At 42.3% G+C, this 20076-nt stretch overlaps 1 protein-coding gene across 1 annotated transcript; it reads left to right on the forward strand.

The window, feature by feature from the left end:
* The first annotated feature begins 17932 nt into the window (after positions 1 to 17932).
* Positions 17933 to 19830, forward strand: LOC131315755 (phloretin 4'-O-glucosyltransferase-like). The gene has a single exon (XM_058344951.1). The coding sequence runs from the start codon at positions 18149 to 18151 to the stop codon at positions 19541 to 19543; it is 1395 nt and encodes a 464-aa protein (XP_058200934.1). The 5' UTR covers positions 17933 to 18148; the 3' UTR covers positions 19544 to 19830.
* The last annotated feature ends 246 nt before the right edge of the window (positions 19831 to 20076 follow it).

Genomic DNA, 20076 nt, shown 5'->3' on the forward strand with positions numbered 1-20076 from the left:
TGGTGGTTGATCTCAGTGGCGGTGGCTGCTCCGGTTACCACAGAGAGGAGGAGATGGTGGTGGCCGGCTGCCCCCTCTCTCTGTCTCTCTCTGCCGAAGTGTTTTCTGGGAAACCGGAAGAAGAAATGGGAAAGAGGAGTATATAATATGGGTTTGGATTATATGAGGGATGTTAACCTAAGGGCAAAGATTTGTTGTCTCATTGGGAGGAATTTTAGGAGTAAAATGGGGGATTTGTTCTCTCCCTCTGCCGAAGTAAAAAGAATGGGGAAAGGTGTGGTCCAGTGCAACACATGCACACACCAGGAAAAATACTCGCCGGATACGCGCGCACACGATTGATGACGGAAATAAAATTGGTGTGACGACATAAATAATTTTTTGTATTAAATAAGCTAACAAGCAAAATAATATTTTTTTTTGTAATTATTATTTATTAAAAATACCGGGTCTTTACTGAGATTTTATGCAAACAAATCAACGTAGAAAAAACACATGGAATATTAAAAAAATAAAGTGGCTCTCTAGATTAAACAAGATGATTGAATACAAGATTTAGTTCATCCAGAGCAATGAATGCTCAAGTGAATATTGGAAAGAATGTTTTCTGTCTCTAAAATAAATATAGTAGATAGTTTAGTAATTTGATGTAATGTATGTAGACCGACTGTTAAATCTGCGCGCATATCTTTATTCCCCAAAAACAAGAGAGCTAGGCTCCTTCCTTGGAAATTGTCGGAGTACAAAACACAATAATGTCTTCACAATAAAGGATATGTCAGACTTGATGGACCACTAGTAGGAAAGTGAAAAACGTGTCAAATTATTGAGAAATTTTTGGGAGCAAATGGGGCATCGCTGATGTGGTACCCGCGCAACACATTCAAATCGTCCAAATATGTAATCGATGGCTCGGATTGAAAGGTACCGAACAAATTTAACGAAAAAAGAAAAGGAAAAGAATTTCAATCGGAACCTTCGGTTACATTGTTTTTTTTTTTGCTCAGCAAAAGAAAACTTTATTAAGCTCGAAAGGATACATCGAGGGGGAAGGCTGAGGAACATAAGTGCTCAAACTCAACCGGGGAGGGGGAAACGTAAATCATCCAGCACGAAGTTGAATGATAAACGCAAAAACAGATTACAACTTTAGCAGCCAGATACCATCTAAAAACATTTTTGAAATCCTCCACGGAGTACATCCTAATATTGAATTTAACTTTGATCCACATAGCCACCCTGAACTTAATTATATCCACCACCCCCTCTGAGATTACAGCCGCATTCTTAAAGATACATCCATTCCGCATCACCCAATTAAATGGACCAGATTGTTGCATAGAAACACACTTCCCACATATGTTTGTACGGCTTAGATATGTTGTACGGATATCATGTGGTACCCAATTCGCACCCAAAAATTTCTTCAAATTATTGGACTGAGAAGCAGTTAATGATATCAAAGATACGTAGAACTATCCACTCCAATTTTCCACCACAAATTTCAAAGGTCAGGGCTCCCAGTTATCCATATACCATATGCTTTTAAACCTCTGCAAAAACAAAACCTAAGGAACAAACAATTTCTTTTTCTCTCAGTATGTACCCCAAAATCCACCCAAGAATAAGGAAAAAGAAACCCACAAATTGGAACTGATTGAGGGCGATTTTTTGTTGAAGTCCTAGCTCCAAGCATTGATTCAAGAATACTTTAATTATCTTGTTATTTGTTGCTTTTGTTGGTAAGATTTCCTCGGAAGGGAATAAGTTATAGATGATGCATGAGCGTGTTCGAGTCCTCCTAGCTAGTAACCTTTCCGGCGCAGGGACATATCAACCCGACCCTCTCTCCAGTTTGCCAGATGCCTCGTAGAAATGGGCGTCGATATCAATCTTTTAACTATCTTTTTTGCATCAACCGCATTGCGAAAACCGCCGCCACCCCACGAGACGTAACCTTTCTTGGCTTCTCCGATGGCTTGAAAGTGGACACCGTTGTCGAAGTTTACATGGCTGACCTAAGGAGACGTGGACAATTCTAGTGGTGAAAACGGAAGACCCCTTGTGCATGTGGTCTACAGACACTACGCCATCCTTCTTCCTTTGGGTAAGCGAAGTTACACGTGCCCTTCACGTGCCATCATCTTAGATATGTATTACTATTCCTTCTGTGGTTATGGAGATGTCATTGGGAACAATATCAATGACCCCTCATGGTCAATTGAATTACCGGGATTGCCACGGCTCACTGGCCCCGTGTCCTTCCCTCTTTCTTATGTGCTCCAAAACGCACATAAATTTGCGCTTCCGTTTTTTAAAGAGCATATAGATACTCGGGATGAAGAAAAAAATCTGAAAATACTCGTGAACTCTTGCGATGCATTGGAATCTGAGGCCCTACGGGCTATTAAGAAGTTAAATTTTGTCGCTCTTGGACCATTAATACTGTCATCTTTCTTAAACGGGAAAGATCAATCCATCTGACAATTCTTTTGGAGGAGACCTCCTTCAAAAATCAAACGACTATATTGAATGGTTGGATTCAAAGCCAAGAGGCCATCCAAAACCGATTTTAATTTGCTCCTTGCTTGAAATTGAAACATGGTAGCTTCTGGAAATCAAGTTGTAAGAGAAATCACTTGTGAATTCAGAGCTCCCATATATCCATATACCATGCATATGCTTGTAAACCTCTGGAAAAACCAATGCAACTTCGTCTTCAAATTAAGTTCAAAACACTTTCTTTTTCTTTTAGTATGCCCCCAAATCCACCCAAGAACAAGAGGAAAAAAAACCCGAAAATTAAGAACTGATTCGGAGAGAATTTTTGTTGTGTAGGGGGATGAAAACAATTGGTACTTCGAATCAACTGGATCGCAACGGCTTATTCGTGCCTCTTCACCGGAACCCTAACTCGTCGTCTGAACCCTAATCTGCAAAATAGACAGGGGGTGAGTGCACCTTTGCCTCTCGTGGCAAAGGCCCTCCGATGCTTTTGTTAGTATCACGTACTAGAAAACTCAACCCTAATTATCAGTAGGAAAGCAATAATAATGCAATGTATTGCGTACCTTTCACCTCTAGGTTTACCTCATATTTATAGATTTATGGATGCTTGCTGTCCAAGCATCCATGTTGCCATAGGATTCCTAACTCGTATAGGAAACCTAGGATATCAAGGAGTCTCGTTTCCTTTATCAGTTTATGGAAAAGAGTCCTTTTAGGATTCTTTTCCTTTAAGAGCCGAACATTCCATATTCGTTGGGTATCTTTCTCAGATCCTATATTCTTGGGATCTTTATCCCTTTATGGGACATGACTACTCTGGAATCTTCCAGAGTATTCCCTCTGCTCCTACTCTCGATTAGAGCTCCTTCCTTGTTCGGCTGTCTCATAGCCGAACAGATAGTTTACTCCAGTGACTTGTCGTGTCATTGACCTTTATTCAGCCGAACAGATTGCATGGACCAAGGACTTCACATGTCTTTGTTCCATATCGCTGTTCTTCATACTGCCCGGCGATAAGTCCAGTCGTATTTACCACGTGTTCCCAAACATCACGTGTTCGGTAACTAAATGTATCTGCTCGGGAATACCTCCCTACAATTGCTCCCCAGCTTCATGTATTTACCACTGTTCGGGGGCAATATATGATGCTTAGAAACAGAATTCTATCTAGACCAAACCCTTTTGATCCCGTGCAGTCATAATTTCAATATCTCATTGATGCCTTTTGGCGCCTCTGTCATTATACCATCTCGAGGTAATGACTCTACGTGGCACGTTTCGTATGCCTAGCATTAATTTCGAACTGACATTCTATGAAACGGCGTCAGAACGGTTTCTTCTTTCCGTTACTTTTACCTGTAACGGCGTGAGAGGAGACGTTTCGTCTCCGTCTCTTACCCTTAAACCCCTGAAAGGGCTCTTTTTGAGTTTTTACCAAAAACTTAAACGCGCTCCTTCTCTCTCTAGAAACCAGGCGAAAGCATCCCGCTATCCGCCATCGCCGCCACCTGCAAATTCAATTGCACTCCAGGGAATCGTCACATTATTCTTGTAAGATTCTCGTTCTTACTCCATTTCGTCTACTTAGGCTTCCCTCTGAGATCTCACTCTCAGATTCGTGGGTCGTTTTTCTAGGGTTTCAGTTGCACCCTTTTTCAGTCTTTCTTCTTTCCTGAGTATACCCATGGCTGACGATGCTGAGAATCCCTTGAGACCCAGTAAATTTAGGAAATTATGTGAAACCCCTACTGCCATGGCGGCATTTAGGAGGGAATATAACGTTCTAGAGAACGTTGGTCTCGAACTCGCCCCCCTGGGCGCAGATAGAGACGGAGGTTCCTGGGATCGAATGTGTATCCCCATTGTTGCTATCGTCGAAGGTGGAGTTCGATTTCCCCTTCACCCATTACTTCGCCAGATCCTAAACTGGTATCGTCTTACCCCCATGCAAATATCAACAAACGTCTTTAGGTTGATAATGGGTGTAATAGCTTTGAATAGGATTCTGGGGACCCAGTTAGGAATTTGGGATATTCAGTGGTGGTACAGCATTGTACTAAACCCTGAATACAACACCTATTACTTCAAAGTTAGAAGGGCCGACAAGCGTCTCGTGCTAAACCTGCCAGACTCTGCTCGGGATCATGAAATCGATTTCCTTTACGTCACTGGAGCCTTTGAGCCACTAGGAGAGGATGGTCAGGTGGTGGGTCTCCACTGCCCCCATATATGGGGATACCCACGTATGCTCCTTATTTTTCATCTTTGCTATTTGTTTGTTTGCTGCTTTCTCGTAGCTTTCCATTGTGTCTAATGTTTGATTTAATAACTCTGATTGTGCAGCTGAAAACCTCAACAAACGTCCAAGACGAGAGCCTAGTTACGTCTGAACAGAGGACATCAACAAAATCCTTAAATATAAAGGCGAACCTGGTACTCGAACAGCTGGTTGGGGTCGAGACGCTGATATACAGCTGGGATACGACCTTTCATACAGAGGGGTCATTGACAGAAGACTTGCTCACCCCAGCACTAGTGCCGCGTCTACATCCACTGCTCCTCAACCACACAGTTCAAGGCTTCAAGCTGGTGTAACTCTTGCCGGTCAGTCAGACGATATTGTTATCCCTGACGGTATTCCTTAAACACGTGTGGTACTTAGGAGATCAAGTCGCAGGCAACTCATTGCCGAACAACAACCCGTTCCTCACCAAATTACCAGTCAGTCGTCCTCATCCGGTTATTCTCGATCACCCCCAACCTCAGGTACGATGACGCACCAACCTATTTGTAGGTGGATAAATTCAAGTAGTGCTTTGAACAGCACTGGAATGCAGCGGCTCCACGTGCCTCTTGAACGTAACCCTAATTCGTCAGAGAAACCCTTATCCTGCAAAACAGACAAGGAGTGAGCGCACCTTTGCCTCTCGTGGCAAAGGCCCTCCGATGCCTTTGTTAGTATTTCGTACTAATGATCAAACCCTAATTATCAGTAGGAAAGCAATAAGATTGCAGTGTATTGCGTACCTTTTACCTCTAGGCTTGCTCTGTTTATATAGACATTCGGATGCTTGGTGCCCAAGCATCCCTATTGCCATAGGATTCCCAACTCGTATAGAAACCCAGGATATCAAGGATTCTCGTTTCCTTTATCAATTTATGGAAAAGAGTCCTCTTAGGATTCTTTTCCTTTAAGAGCCGAACATCCCATACTCGTTGGGTATCTTTCTCAGACCCTATATTCTCGGGATCTTATTCCTTAACGGAATACCACTGTTTCTGGACTCTTCCGGAATGTTCCCTCTATTTCATCATCTGACAGGACCTCTTTCCTTGTTCGGCCGTCTCATAGCCGAACAAATGGTGTGGACCAGTTACTTCACATGTAACTGGTCCTAAGGAAACAATTTGGACCATATCCTTTCTAAGGAGCTTTCCTTCTGTTCGGCTTTTCTCTGGCCGAACAATGTATCTGAACAGTGGCATCACATGTCACTTTCCTCGTATCTGGTCCAATAACGCCTCATGTTATTGTACCGAGAATCGTACAACCTCTCTGGACCCTTGACTTCTCATATCAGTGGTCCACAGTGCGTTGACCCTTTGTTGACCGTGCTCGGGCTCATTTTGCACCTGTTCGGGAATACCTCCCTACACTATTAACCTCAGTTCTTTACTTACTGTCTCCTCTCGGGGACGTGGTGCTACCAATAGGGTAGCATCAACTGGCGCCCCTCCTCCACGATCTCGTCGTAATAGGGGGGATCTGCACGGTCATCATCTTCTCCTCGGGATGTTGTTACCGCTACAGAGGCCATTGACCTTCATCGGGACAAACGCCCAAGAGTGGATAATCAAGATGGTTCTGCCACACAAGCAGATACCGAAACTCATCTCCCTGTGTCACCAACTGCTCAAGTGCTGCCCCAAACATGGACTCCTTCATTCCCTAGGGGTGACCGTCCTGTTCACGTTGGGGACAGTGCTAGTTCTTCAGAAACAGCATTTGCCCTAGCTCAAGGGTTGCTGCTCCCTGTGGATATGCAGAAGGAATCTGGATCTACACCTGACCGGCTAGTATCCACTGGTCTCGTCAGTGGAATTAAGGTAATGTGACTCAATCTTTTCATATAAGTCTTAATGTATATTTCGTATACCACATATCAAATACTGCTACACTTGTCACTTACCACTCGGTGTTGTTGCCAGTTCATTCAAAAAATGGTAACCCTGGGGCAAAAGTACCAAGAAGCTGAGGCCGAACAAATCAGATTGCTAAATGACAACACTCGACTTCTTCGGACAGTTGCTCGTCTTGAAAGAGAAAGAGACAAAGCCAAGGCGGATTTTAATGGTGCTAAGGGCAAGCTGCAAATTGCCGAAGAGAGCCTAAACCAGGCCTTATCTGAGATTGACAGCACCAAGAAAGCATCATATGAAGACGGCTACCAGAAGGGCTATGACGCCACAACTGCTAGTTACGTGGAACAGATGCCAGCTATACAGGACCAGGTCTGGATTGCCTGCTGGGAAACCTGTCTGACAAAACTAGGAGTTGCAGAGGATTCACCCTTCTGGGTTGACAACGAGCTGCCTAGCACCCGTGTTCAGAACATCGAAGACATTCCAGAGCCAGAAGGACATCCAGAGGAAGACTTTGAACGGCAAATTGAAGAATTTGCCAATGCTGAGGAAGATATCCCCACGGATGTGGACCCTACTGAAGCTCCTGCTCGGGATGTACCTATTAAGCCCATTAACTTAGAAGAGAATGCAGTCGAGGGTGGTGCTGACACTAAGATCAACACTGATACTTCAGAGGTCCAGAATGTGGATTGATTTGGTAAGTATATGAATTGTTCTGGTTGCTGGTCCTGCGTAACCATAAGCATATTTTGGCCCTGTGAGGCACCAATACAGTTAAATACTTTGTTAACACAGGTGTTCGGCCCTGCGTGGCATAACTTTAATGTTTTGCTCGGCTTCCCTGTTTGCTGCATCTGTTCGGATGCAATTTAGTCTAAGTATTTCATACTGTTAACCATCATTCGTTTGCATAAGTATTTCGTACTTACACATGATTTCCTGTTCTGAAGTTTAAGTTTCACGTACTTTAAAAACATTTGTTTCCCAGTATCTCGTACTATTTTTTAGTACATACAAGTGTATTCATACTTGTATTCGTTATGTTTCACGTACTCACACAAAAACCTCTAAGTATCACGTACTTAGAACTACTCGTGTGTTGGATAACGTTTAAGTTTTCTCGTACTTTAAAAATCCAAACAAGTGTTTCATACTTGTTAAGTATCACGTACTCACACAAAAACGCCTAAGTATCACGTACTTAGAACATCACACAAGTGTTTGTGTTTAAGTTTCACGTACTTAAAGGTTTGAAAATCTTACAAGTGTTTCATACTTGTGCTTCAGTTTCACGTACTGAACTGTATAACTGTATACCCTGCTCCCCAATACGAATGAGGGAAACTAAACTCGCAGTTCGTATTAAAAACAAATACCACAACAGTTATATTAAGAAGCGATTGTATTCATAATCTGCAAAACTCAAGAGGGTATTATTCGTACCCCTTGCAACTAAAATAGTCAAAACTAGAACAAGGGAATTATATTCGTAATTCCCACACAATCACGTAATGCAAATCTAAGACAGATTTTAATACTTCTAAACAAAGAACTTTCGTAGATTATGAACATTCCAAGGCCTTGGAATTGGATCACCATCCAAATCTGCCAATCGATAGGCTCCTATGCCTACAATCTCTGTTACTCTATATGGGCCCTCCCAGTTGGCCCCCAGCTTGCCTTCGTTGGCCACCTTGGTGTTGCCGAGCACTTTTCGTAGCACGAGGTCCCCAACACCAAATTCTCGAGGATGAACATGCTTGTTGTAGCTTTTCATCAGCTGTTCTTGGTAAGAAGCAAGATGAACCAAGGCTTTTTCTCTCCTCTCCTCGGCGAGGTCAAGCTCGATTTCAAGAGCCCTGTCATTGCCTCCACTTTCAACCAAAACTATCCTGTTGGTCGGCAGGCCTACCTCCAGAGGTATGACAGCCTCTGTTCCATAGGCCAATGAATAGGGGGTCTCTCCCGTAGACCTCCTAGGCATTGTTCGATGAGCCCACAGGACCAATGACAACTCGTCTGGCCATTTTCCCTTAGCTTTGTCAAGTCTTTTCTTGATTCCATCAAGGATAGTTTTATTAGACGCCTCTGCTTGCCCATTACTCTGAGGGTAGGCTGGGGTGGAATAAAAATTTCTTATTCCATATTGGGCACAAAAAGCCTTAAATTTCTTCTGGAATTGGGATCCATTGTCTGTGATCAATGAATAAGGGACCCCAAAACGAGTGATGATGCTTTTCCACACGAACCTTTCTATCATAGGCTCAGTGATTTTGGCCAATGGTTCTGCATCAATCCACTTCGTAAAATAATCAGTTGCTACAAGCAGGAATTTTCGATTCCCAGTTGCTTTATGCAATGGGCCCACGATATCCATTCCCCATTGGGCAAAAGGCCAGGGACTCGTCAAAGGTACCAGATCCTCGGCAGGCGTTCGAATCATTGGTGAGAATTTTTGGCACTTCTCATAAATCTTTACATAAACCTTTGCATCTTCTTGCATGTGTGGCCACCAGTAGCCTTGAGTAATTGCTCGGTGGGCAATGGATCTCCCTCCAGCATGGCTCCCACATGTTCCCTCGTGGATCTCATGAAGGAACTTCTGTACCATCTCAGGATGTACGCATAGCAAATAGGGACCTGTAAAGGATTTCCTATACAACTTACCCTCTGGGGAGAGCCAAAACCTAGCAGATTTGACTCTTATCTTGTGGGCCTCCTTTTGATCAGAAGGGAGTATCTCATCTCGTAAGAACTCCATTATTGGATCCATCCAACTTGGTCCTTGGTTCACGTCCAAGACCAAATCTACACTCTTCCCAATGCTAGGCTCATTTAGGTATTCTACTGCCACCCTTCTTTTGAACTCTGTTGGTACTGCTGCAGCCAACCAAGCTAAAGAATCTGCATGAGCATTCTGTCCAGAACTTATTTGCTCAATATATACCCTCTCGAAGGTATCAAGTAAGTCTTTTGCTGCCTGCACGTAGGCTACCATCTTTTCATTCCGAGTCTCGTATTCGCCGGACAGTTGATTCACAACAAGCTGGGAATCACAATACACACTGACCCGTTCTGCTTTAAGGGTCTTCGCACTTCTTAACCCAGCCAAGAGTGCTTCATATTCAGCCACATTATTCGACGCACTGAATCCAAGCCGAACAGAGAGTTCAATCAGAACTCCTTGAGGAGGAAAGAGGACAATTCCAATTCCAGAACCAGTATTACACGCTGATCCATCAACGAATAACTTCCATTCTTTGGGATCCTGTTCGGCTACGGGTTGATCCTTCAAGGATGATGTCCTAGCTGCCTGTTCCTTTCTCGTAGGAGGCAAGGGGGCAACAGTGGGGGAAAATTCTGCCACAAAATCAGCCAACACCTGGCCTTTAATTGCTGTGCGTGGCTGATACTCGAGATCATATTGACTTAACTCCACGGACCACGTTGAGATCCTTCCCGAAAAATCTGCCTTTCGAAGCAGTGATTTTAATGGATATTCAGTATAAACCACAACCTTATGGCTTTGGAAGTAGTGTGGCAATTTCCTGGTTGCTGTCCTAAGTGCCAGGATAAGTTTTTCTAAAGGCAGATATCTCGTCTCTGCATCCAACAATGTCTTGCTAACATAATAAATGGGGATTTGCTCGATCCCCAAATCCCTCAACAAGACTGCACTTACTGCGTGCTCGGAAACAGCTAAGTACAGAATTAAAGACTCACCTGGCTGTGGAGTTGACAATAGTGGGGGTTCGGCTAGGTATTTCTTCAGATCCTGGAAAGCTTGCTCACATTCTGCTCCCCATTCAAATCCCTCCCTCTTTTTCAGTAGCTGAAAAAAGGGTCTGCATTTGTCGCTTGACCTGCTGATGAATCTGTTAAGTGCTGCTGCCATTCCAGTCAGCCTCTGGACTTCCTTGGTAGTTTTGGGACTCTGTAGTCTCTGTAAGGCATCAATCTGATCGGGATTTGCCTCTATCCCTCTCAAAGTTACCAAATGGCCTAGGAATTTTCCTGAACCAACTCCAAATGCACACTTCGAGACGTTGAGTTTTAGTTTATACTTCCTCAGGATTTCGAATACTTCCTTTAGATCAGAAATATGCCCTCCCTTTTCTCGACTCTTTACCACCATATCATCTATGTAAACTTCCAAAGTCTTCCCGATGAGCTTCTTGAACATAATGGTTGCAAGTATTTGGTATGTAGCCCCAGCATTCCTTAGTCCAAAGGGCATGACACTGTAACAGTATAACCCTCGTGGTGTGATGAACGAAGTCTTCTCTTGATCAGGTTCAAACATAGCAATCTGATGATATCCTCGATATGCATCGAGAAAACTCATTCGCTCGTAACCAGAGGTTGCATCAACCAATTGGTCAATCCTAGGAAAAGGAAAACTGTCCTTAGGACATGCTTTGTTCAGGTCTGTGAAGTCTACGCAGACACGCCACTTTCCATTCTTCTTCTTTACCACAACAGTGTTGGATAACCACTCTGGGTAATAGACTTCACGTATTGCCTTGGCCTCCAATAAACGATCGACCTCTTCAATCACAGCATCTACATGCTGTACGGCTGCCCTTCGTTTCTTCTGAATGATCGGCTTATGCAGAGGATCAATGTTTAAATGGTGACAGATCACATCTGCATCCACCCCAGGCATTTCCTCAAGCACCCATGCAAAAACATCCATATAATCTTTTAGGAACTTTACCGATTCGGCCTTTTCATCTGCTGGCAGTGATTCTCCAATTAAAAAATATCTTTCAGGATCAATCTCGTTGATCTGAATCTTTTCCAAGCCCTCAACCACTTTTTCAGCCGGGCTTCTTCCAACATCCTCGATGGTTGGTTGATCTGGTACTTCTAATGTGTGAACATGGTGGACCTTCGGGGCTGTTTTGATGATGGAAATCAAGCACTGCTGTGCCACCTTCTGGTTTCCTTTAAGGACTTCGATCCCGTTTGATCCTGGGAATTTCACCATCTGGTGATAAATCGAGGAGACTGCTCTCATTTTGTGCAACCACGTCCTCCCTATAATCGCGTTATAGGAAGATGGGACATCGACCACCAAAAAGTCTATTCTCAACACCACTGATCCGGCCCGAACAGGTAACGTTACCTTTCCAAGGGGCCAGACTGCTCCTGCACCGAACCCAATTAGAGGTGTTGTTGATTGTTCTAAGTCTGATTGGGCCAGGCCCAGCTTTTTGAATGCATCATAGTACAATACCTCTGTACAACTCCCCGAGTCCACCAGAATTCTTTCGATGTCGTATTCCCGAACTCGTAGGGTTACGACCAATGCATCATTGTGGGGTATTTGGACCTCCGCCAAATCATCATCACTGAATGCCATGCTCTCATTGCATACATTAGTCTCTCGCCCTCTCTTGTTTCCCAATCGCATCACGTGCTGATCGTGTTTGACCTGTCTTTGCAACAGCCTCACCTCACTCCTCGTATAAGGTGCAGCCAACCCATGTATCATATGGATCACGCCTTTAGGGTGTTGCTCGTAACCCAACTCCATAACCTTCCCTTTCTCTTTAGGGTCCTCCTGGATAAACTCCTTGAGATAGCCCCGAGAGACCAAATCATCAAGGTGCCTCTTGTATACCTCACAATCCTCGGTCATATGGCCCCAATCTTTGTGATAACTGCAGTGCTGATTCGTAGCACGTTTTGCATCTTTGTCTCCTCCTAGACTTGGGGGCCATTTAAAATATGGCTGATTCTTTATTCGATAAAGAATCCTGTATATTGGCTCCTTCCAAACCGTAGTGATAGAAAGGAAGGACTTGGGGTCAGGAGCTTGCTTGTCCTTGTATGGCTCTTTCTTAGCCTGCCCGTACTCCCTTCTGTCTTTGTAAGACTTGGGTTCTGGCTTATCCACTTTTTTGGCAGGTGCCTTCGGCTGTTCGGCAACCGCCCTGCCATCCTCACGGAGTATGTCATCCTCCATTCTGGCGTGTTGCTCTATCCGTTCCATCAATTTAGCCAAGGTGGCTACTGGATGTTTATTCAATGAACGGCGCAGCTCTCCCCGAACAGGCAAACCAGTTTTGAACGTAGCAATTGCGTACTCCTCACTGCAACTTTCAATCTCGTTGAAAGTTTCCCAGTACTTCTTTGCATAATCTCTAATTTGCTCGTTCTCCTCCTGCTTCATGGTGGAAAGACTCTCAAAAGTCTTTGGGGCCTTTCTGCTCGTTAAGAACCGAGCAGTAAATTCCTCTGCTAGCTGCCTCCATCCTCGTATGGATCGTGGGGCCAACTTATGAAACCAGGATAAAGCTACCTTGCCAAGACTGGAGGGAAACATCTTGCACAAGATGGAATCATCCCCCTCATGCATAAACATGGCCTGTTGATAATGTTGTATGTGAGCTACGGGATCCGTATTTGTCTCGTAAAGTACGAATGCACCGTGCTTCACTCTGCTCGGCAACCTTGCTTCTTGTAGCCTCTTTGTAAAGGGGGAGGCTGCAATATTACTTAGGGCCTTGCGTGCTGCTTCTCGTGCAGTCACTGTCCCATCCTCTTGCTCCTTTGACTTGTGGGCCGAAGCCTTGACCCAGTCAGCATCAGGCCTCTCGTACCTGTCTCGATGATGCTTTCTCGTATCCTCTTCCTCGGGGGTAAAACTTCGGTCTCTGCTCCTCCTTTTTCGTGAAGAAGTCCTTCTCTCTGGTGTTCGGCTTCTACTTTTTCTTCCCCTTTTTCGTGCAGAAGCCTCATGATGCCCTATAACAGGACTTCTGCTCTTGCTTCTGCTCCTTCTTCCTCGTGAAGGAGCTTTTTTGTATTGTACCACAGCATACCTACTGCCTCTAGAATTTCTTCGAGACAGTCCAGAATCCTCCGGATGCTCCCTAATTCTTTCCAATTCTCTGATCTCATGCTCTCGTTTTTTAATCAGACGAGCATACTCCTCGACTTCTTGCCTCTTCCTATCAAGAACGTCGTCGCTATGGTGCACACTCCTGGAGTGCGCGATCGATTCATCCCTGTGATGGGATTTACTCCTTCTCGTGGATCTCGAAGCCGTCTCTCCATCTCCTCTATTTTTGGAGTTATGATGCACGGTAAGGGGGCGGTCCTTACTCGTGTTCCTCCTGTGCTCACCCTGGGGCTTTCTCGGAGCCCCAGGTGGAGATTTGTCCCTTCCCTCATCTAACACATCTTTTGGTTCATGCGGTGTTGCTGGAGTTACTTCCACCATGGTCGTATTTCAAAAGGGAATTCTTTCGTTTCCCACAGACGGCGCCAATTGTAGGGGGATGAAAACAATTGGTACTTCGAATCAACTGGATCGCAACGGCTTATTCGTGCCTCTTCACCGGAACCCTAACTCGTCGTCTGAACCATAATCTGCAAAATAGACAGGGGGTGAGTGCACCTTTGCCTCTCGTCGTCTGAACCCTAATCTGCAAAAAATCAAAAAACCAATGCAACTTCGTCTTCAAATTAAGTTCAAAACACTTTCTTTTTCTTTTAGTATGCCCCCAAATCCACCCAAGAACAAGAGGAAAAAAAACCCGAAAATTAAGAACTGATTCGGAGAGAATTTTTGTTGTATTCCTAGCGCTAATTCAGCATCGATTGATTTAGGAATTCTTCCACTCTTTATTTGTTCTTTCGTTAATAAAATTATGGATGAAGTGTTCAAATCCTCCTAGTAACCTTTCTGGCTCAAGGGCGTGCACATCAACCCCTCGCTCCAATTCACCAAGCGCCTCTTGAAAATGGGCGTCCACGTTACTCTCTTAACGGCCTTTTTCGCCGTCAACCACATAACCAGAAGCGCCGCCGCCGCGGCACGAGGCGTGACCTTTCTCGGCTAATTCTCCGATGGCGATGGCTATGACGACGGCATCAGAGCCGACATGGATTTCAAAGTCTCCATGGCTGACACAAGGAGACATGGTTCGGAGGCAGCAACAACCGTCATCAGTACTTCTAGTGGTTTACACCACCCTTCTCCCTTGGGTAACGTAAGCCAAGCTGCGCGCGACCTTGACGTGCCATTCACTCTACTAGCTCCATTGAATTACCCGGATTGCGACGCCTCACTGGCCTGGTCTTCACTCTAGCTACTAGGTCCAAATGCGTAACGTGAGATGCCCTTGAAACTTACATTAATGGGGCATAACTTCCTCAATTACTTTATGGTCCAAGTATCGATCAAATCATTTATATAGCGGTATTGACAGGTCGCATGTGACCTGTGACCGATCACATCCGTGCAAATCATTTATGCCCCTAAAACTTATCTTTTGGTATAACTTCCAACCCTACTTTATGGTACAAGTACATACAAATCATTTCTATAGCTGTTGTGACAGGTCACATCTGTTCCACAGATCTTCTTAAAAAAAAAGCAGTTTATTTTATATTTTTAAACTAAAAAATAATATAAAGAAAAATAATTTTTTGATTTTTTTTTTGTTTCGTTCAAAGATCTCAATGAAATCTATCAAATAAAGTCCATGTTGCTAGAAAAATTATTAGCGCAAACATAATATTTTTTAGCGTGAAATTGCCTTCTTAAAAAATAAGTACTTATTTTGGATTTTGGAATGGATTCCGATAAGGATTTTAAAAAATAAGTAGCTTATTTGCAATTTTCAAGCCTTAAAATAATGGGCTATTGAAATCTAAAAATGTTCAATATGGATCTAGTTTGATAGATCTTGATGAAATCTTTTGAACGATGCAAAAAAAAAAAAAATTTGTAAATTCATTATTTTTAAACATAAAAATAAGTATTGATTTTTTAAGTACTTATTTGAGTTAGCGGAACAAAATAAGACTTTTCTTGGGTATAACTTCCTAACCTACTTTACGTTACAAGTACAAATCATTTATATAGCTGTTGTGACAGGTCACATCCGTTCCACAAATCTTCTTAAAAATAAGTAGTTTATTTCACATTTTTAGGTTGCATCCGTTTCACAAATCTTTTTAAAAATAAGCAGTTTATTTCATATTTTTAAACTCAAAAATAATGTAAATGAAAAATAATTTTTTATTTTTTTTGCATCGGTCAAAAGATCTCAATGACATCTATCAAATAAGATCCACATTGCTAGAAAAGTTATTAGCATAAACACATTATTTTTTAGCGTGAAATTGCTTTCTTAAAAAACACTCTCTCTGTCTCTAAATAAGTGTTCGGCTCGCAAACCTAGGCCTTTAAAAGATGCATTTGTTTCATTAAAGAAATTAATTTTTTTTCACAAATGAATATATAGCAATGAGTTCTATTAGATTGTGAAAAAAAATTAAATTTTTTAATGAAAAATATGCATCTTTTGTAAGGACTAGTTTTACACGCCGGATACTTATTTAGGGACGGAGGGAGTAAATATTTATTTTGAATTCTGAAACGGGCGGGTCCTTTCTGCTAAGGTTTTTAAAAAATAAGTAGCTTATTTGTAATTTTCAAGCCTTAAAATAATTGGTTAATGAAATCTAAAAATATTCAATAGATATTGTTTGATAGATCTCGATAAAATCTTTTGAACGATGCAAAAAAATAAAAAATATTTTTGTAAGTCCATTATTTTTAAACTTCAAAATAATTATTGATTTTTTAAGTAATTATTTGAGTTAGCGGAATAAAATAAGACTTATCCTGGGTATAACTTCCTAACCGGCCTACTTTATGGTACAAGTACAAATCATTATACAGCTGTTGTGGCAGGTCGCATCCGTTCCACAAGTCTTCTTAAAAAATAAACAGCTTATTTCACATTTTTAAACTCAAAAATAATGCAAATGAAAAATAATTTTTTGAATTTTTTTGCATCGTTCAAAAAATCTCAATGACATCTATCAAATGAGATTCATATTGCTAAAAAAATTATTAGTGTAAACACACTGGTCAAAATTGAGTTTTGACACCTCGATTTGGACCAGCTCGTGAGCAATACAACAATGAAGTTGTCGTGGTGTAGACGATGACGGAGGTGTTTGGTGGTGGCGGAGGTGGTGGTGGTTGGGAAGAGGATGATAGAGGAGTTTGGCGGTGGTGGCGGCGGTGGCAGTGATAGTGGTGGTCGGGAAGAGAGGGTGACAGAGGGATTAGAGTTGGGGGCAATATTGGAAGTTTAAACCATTTTTTTGTTAAAAAAGTAACAGTTCTGGACGTACGAAATGGTAACGGAAGGGGTCTACGTGATGCAGCATAGCCTCCTTTTACAAAATTAGTTGCAAGAAGAGATCATGAGCTTGCTTATGCTAAAGATTCTCTATTTGAAACATAAACACGAATAGGTATGAACTAGAGGTACTCCTTCTTCGAACACACGACAATGAGAAAACTCTCAATTTTTCTTTAATTCAATAACAACTAAATTTTAATGTCACCCTATAACTTATTTTATACTAGAAAACTAAGACCGAAAAGGAATCAGCAAAATAGGAAGCTGAATCCCGGTGAATCGCTAATTGACTCAATAATTATCAAAATCAAAAGATTTGAGATATTCTCAAATCTAAATACTAGAGAATAAAAGAAAACTTACCAAAACAAATGGCACTTAAAGCGGAATATTCAAAAATAATTTATTACCAAAATAATAAAACTAGATATCTATTTCTTAAATAATAAGCTAGCTGTTTCCATTCTGTATAACTACGGGTAAAGTAAAGATAATGGAGGGGGTCTGACCATAGCAAGAATTCGTAGATAGGGTGTCCGTGAAAAACGGGTAAATGTTGAGAGGTGTCTCGGTAAATTACCCTTTTATTAATTATAGACGTCACTAGATGCTTTTCATGATGTCCTTCGCATGCATGTATATATGCTCCCATGCAAAACTAATTTTTGCACCTTGCTTGAAAATCCTAACCGGAGTGTGGACCAAATACAATAATGTCAACACAGCATTAACGGTCATATCTGAAGTTAGGCTATATATGTAATTCCAGACATTTCAAAATTGAAACTTGGCAACCTTTTTGAAATTAGATCACAAGAGAGAGAAATCTTTTGTGAATCAATTAGTTCCGGTGTTGATGATCTATTTTTGTTGAGAGCGGAGAAGGAAATAATCGAGGCCCGCGTATGATGTCCAGACAACTTCACAGTCGGGAATAAAAAAAAAACAAGAATCCGTGTCACGTGGGTAACGTTAAATTGATGGACTAGTAATAGAAAACTGCCAAATAATTGATCGAAAGTTAAGGATAAGAATGCCTGAACTAGTGAACTATCAAATACAGAGTAAAACTTTCCACCACAAATGTCCAAGTGAGAGCTCCCATATATGGCTGTAAACCCCGGGAGAAACCAATGCAACTTTGTCTTCAAAACACTTTCTTTTTCTTTGAGTATAGCCCCTAATCCGCCAAAGAGCAAAGAGGGAAAAAACCAAAAATAAGAACTGATTCAGAGTTATTTTTGGTTGTATTCTTAGCTCTTACCACTTATTAAAGAATATTTCCACTCTTTATTTGTTTGTTCTTGGTCAATAAAATTATGGACGTGAGTGCTCAAATCCTCCTAGTAACCTTTCCGGCTCAAGGGCACATCAACCCCTCGCTCCAATTCGCCAAGCGCCTCGTGGAAATGGGCGTCCACGTCACTCTCTTAATGGCAATTTCAGCCGTCAAAAGCATAACCAAAAGCACCGTTGCGCCACAAGGCATAACCTTTCTCGGCTTCTCCGATGGCTACGACGACGGCTTCACAGCCGGCATGGATTTCGAAGCCTACATGACTGACCTGAGGAGACGTGGTTCGGAGGCAGTAGCAACAGCCATCACTGCTAGTGGTGGCAATGGAAAGCCCATTGTGCATGTGGTCTACACCACCCTTCTCCTTTGGGTAAGCCATGCTGCGCGTGACCTTCATGTGCCATCCACTCTCCTTTGGATTCAACCAGCCACCATCTTGGATATTTACTGCTATTCCTTCTATGGTTATGGAGATGTACTCAGTGAGAACAAAATATCTGACCCTTCATGGTCAATTGAATTACCGGGATTGCCACGACTCACTGACCGTGATCTTCCTTCTTTTCTAAGTGCTGCAAATGCGTATAAAAGTCCGCTGCCTTTGTATAAAGAGCATATAGATGCTCTAGATGAAGAAAAAAATCCGAAAATACTTGTAAACTCTTTCGATGCATTGGAATCGAAGGCTCTACAGGCTATTAAGAAGTTAAATTTTGTTGCTATTGGACCACTAATTCCGTCAGCTTTCTTGGACGGAAAGGATCCATCTGACATTTCTTTTGGAGGAGACCTCCTTGAAAAATCAAAGGACTATATCGATTGGTTGGATTCGAAGCCAAGAGGATCTGTTATATACGTGGCATTTGGAAGCACCTCTGTTTTAGCGAAGAAACAATCAGAGGAGGTCGCACGTGGTCTTCGTGATTGCGGTAGGCCATTTTTGTGGGTGATGAGAGAAAAGGGAAATGGTGAAAAAGAAGAAGATGATAAGGCGAGTTACAAAGAAGAATTGGAGCGACAAGGGATAATTGTGTTGTGGTGTTCTCAAGTGGAGGTTTTGTCACACTCCTCCGTGGGTTGTTTTGTGAGTCATTGCGGGTGGAATTCTTCGATAGAGAGCTTAGTTTTTGGGGTTCCAATGGTGGCTTTTCCACAATGGGCAGACCAAGCGACAAATGCCAAGCTTATTGAAGATGTCTGGAAGACGGGGGTTCGACTGACAAAAAATGGAGAAGGAATTGTTGACGGTGGTGAGGTTAAGATGTGCATTGAAATGGTGATGGGAGGTGGGGGTAGAGGGAAGGAAATGAGAAACAATGCTAAGAAGTGGAAGGATTTAGCAAGAGAAGCAACCATGGAAGGTGGATCGTCGGACAAGAATCTCAAGGCTTTTGTTGATGAGGTTAGAGCTCGTTAGAGCTTGTTTTAGACTATTCGAACCTCAATCTAGCCCATTAATAAGGTGATGCAATCCATCCCATAAATAAGGTGATGGAGGGTGAATTCGAAGAAAGTCATATTTTATTTTAATTAATTTAGGCTTATTATTTTTATTTATTATATTTTAATTCAATCAAAATGTTGTATCTACTTTCCTAGATTCTTTTGTTTTAGGTTTCGTACTATTAGAAATAAGGATGTAAGCCTTAGGGCACGTTGGTTGTTTATTCTTTTTATTAATGAAAATTGAGAGTTTTCTCATTATTGTGTGTTCGTAGAGGGATTACCTCTAATTCATATTTGTTTGTGATTGTCTTTGCTTTACGTTCTTCTTTTTCAATATTCTTCCCTACATCAGTTGACGTTAGAGCCCATGTTCCAATCCACACTATGGCTAGAGAACGTACGTGCTAGAGTGCGACAGGGATAAGGAGGTCTTACGGCTTATGTTTATGTTTCTGAAGTCTATGAGCGAGATGATGCTGCGAAAGATATGCTCGAATGGAAGAA

Source organism: Rhododendron vialii, chromosome 2a (assembly GCF_030253575.1).
Source record: "Rhododendron vialii isolate Sample 1 chromosome 2a, ASM3025357v1".
Lineage (NCBI taxonomy): Eukaryota > Viridiplantae > Streptophyta > Magnoliopsida > Ericales > Ericaceae > Rhododendron > Rhododendron vialii.

What these genes read in the sequence shown, in the direction of transcription:
- LOC131315755 (XM_058344951.1), top strand. Translation starts at nt 18,149, where the DNA reads ATGGACGTGAGTGCTCAAATCCTCCTAGTAACCTTTCCGGCTCAAGGG.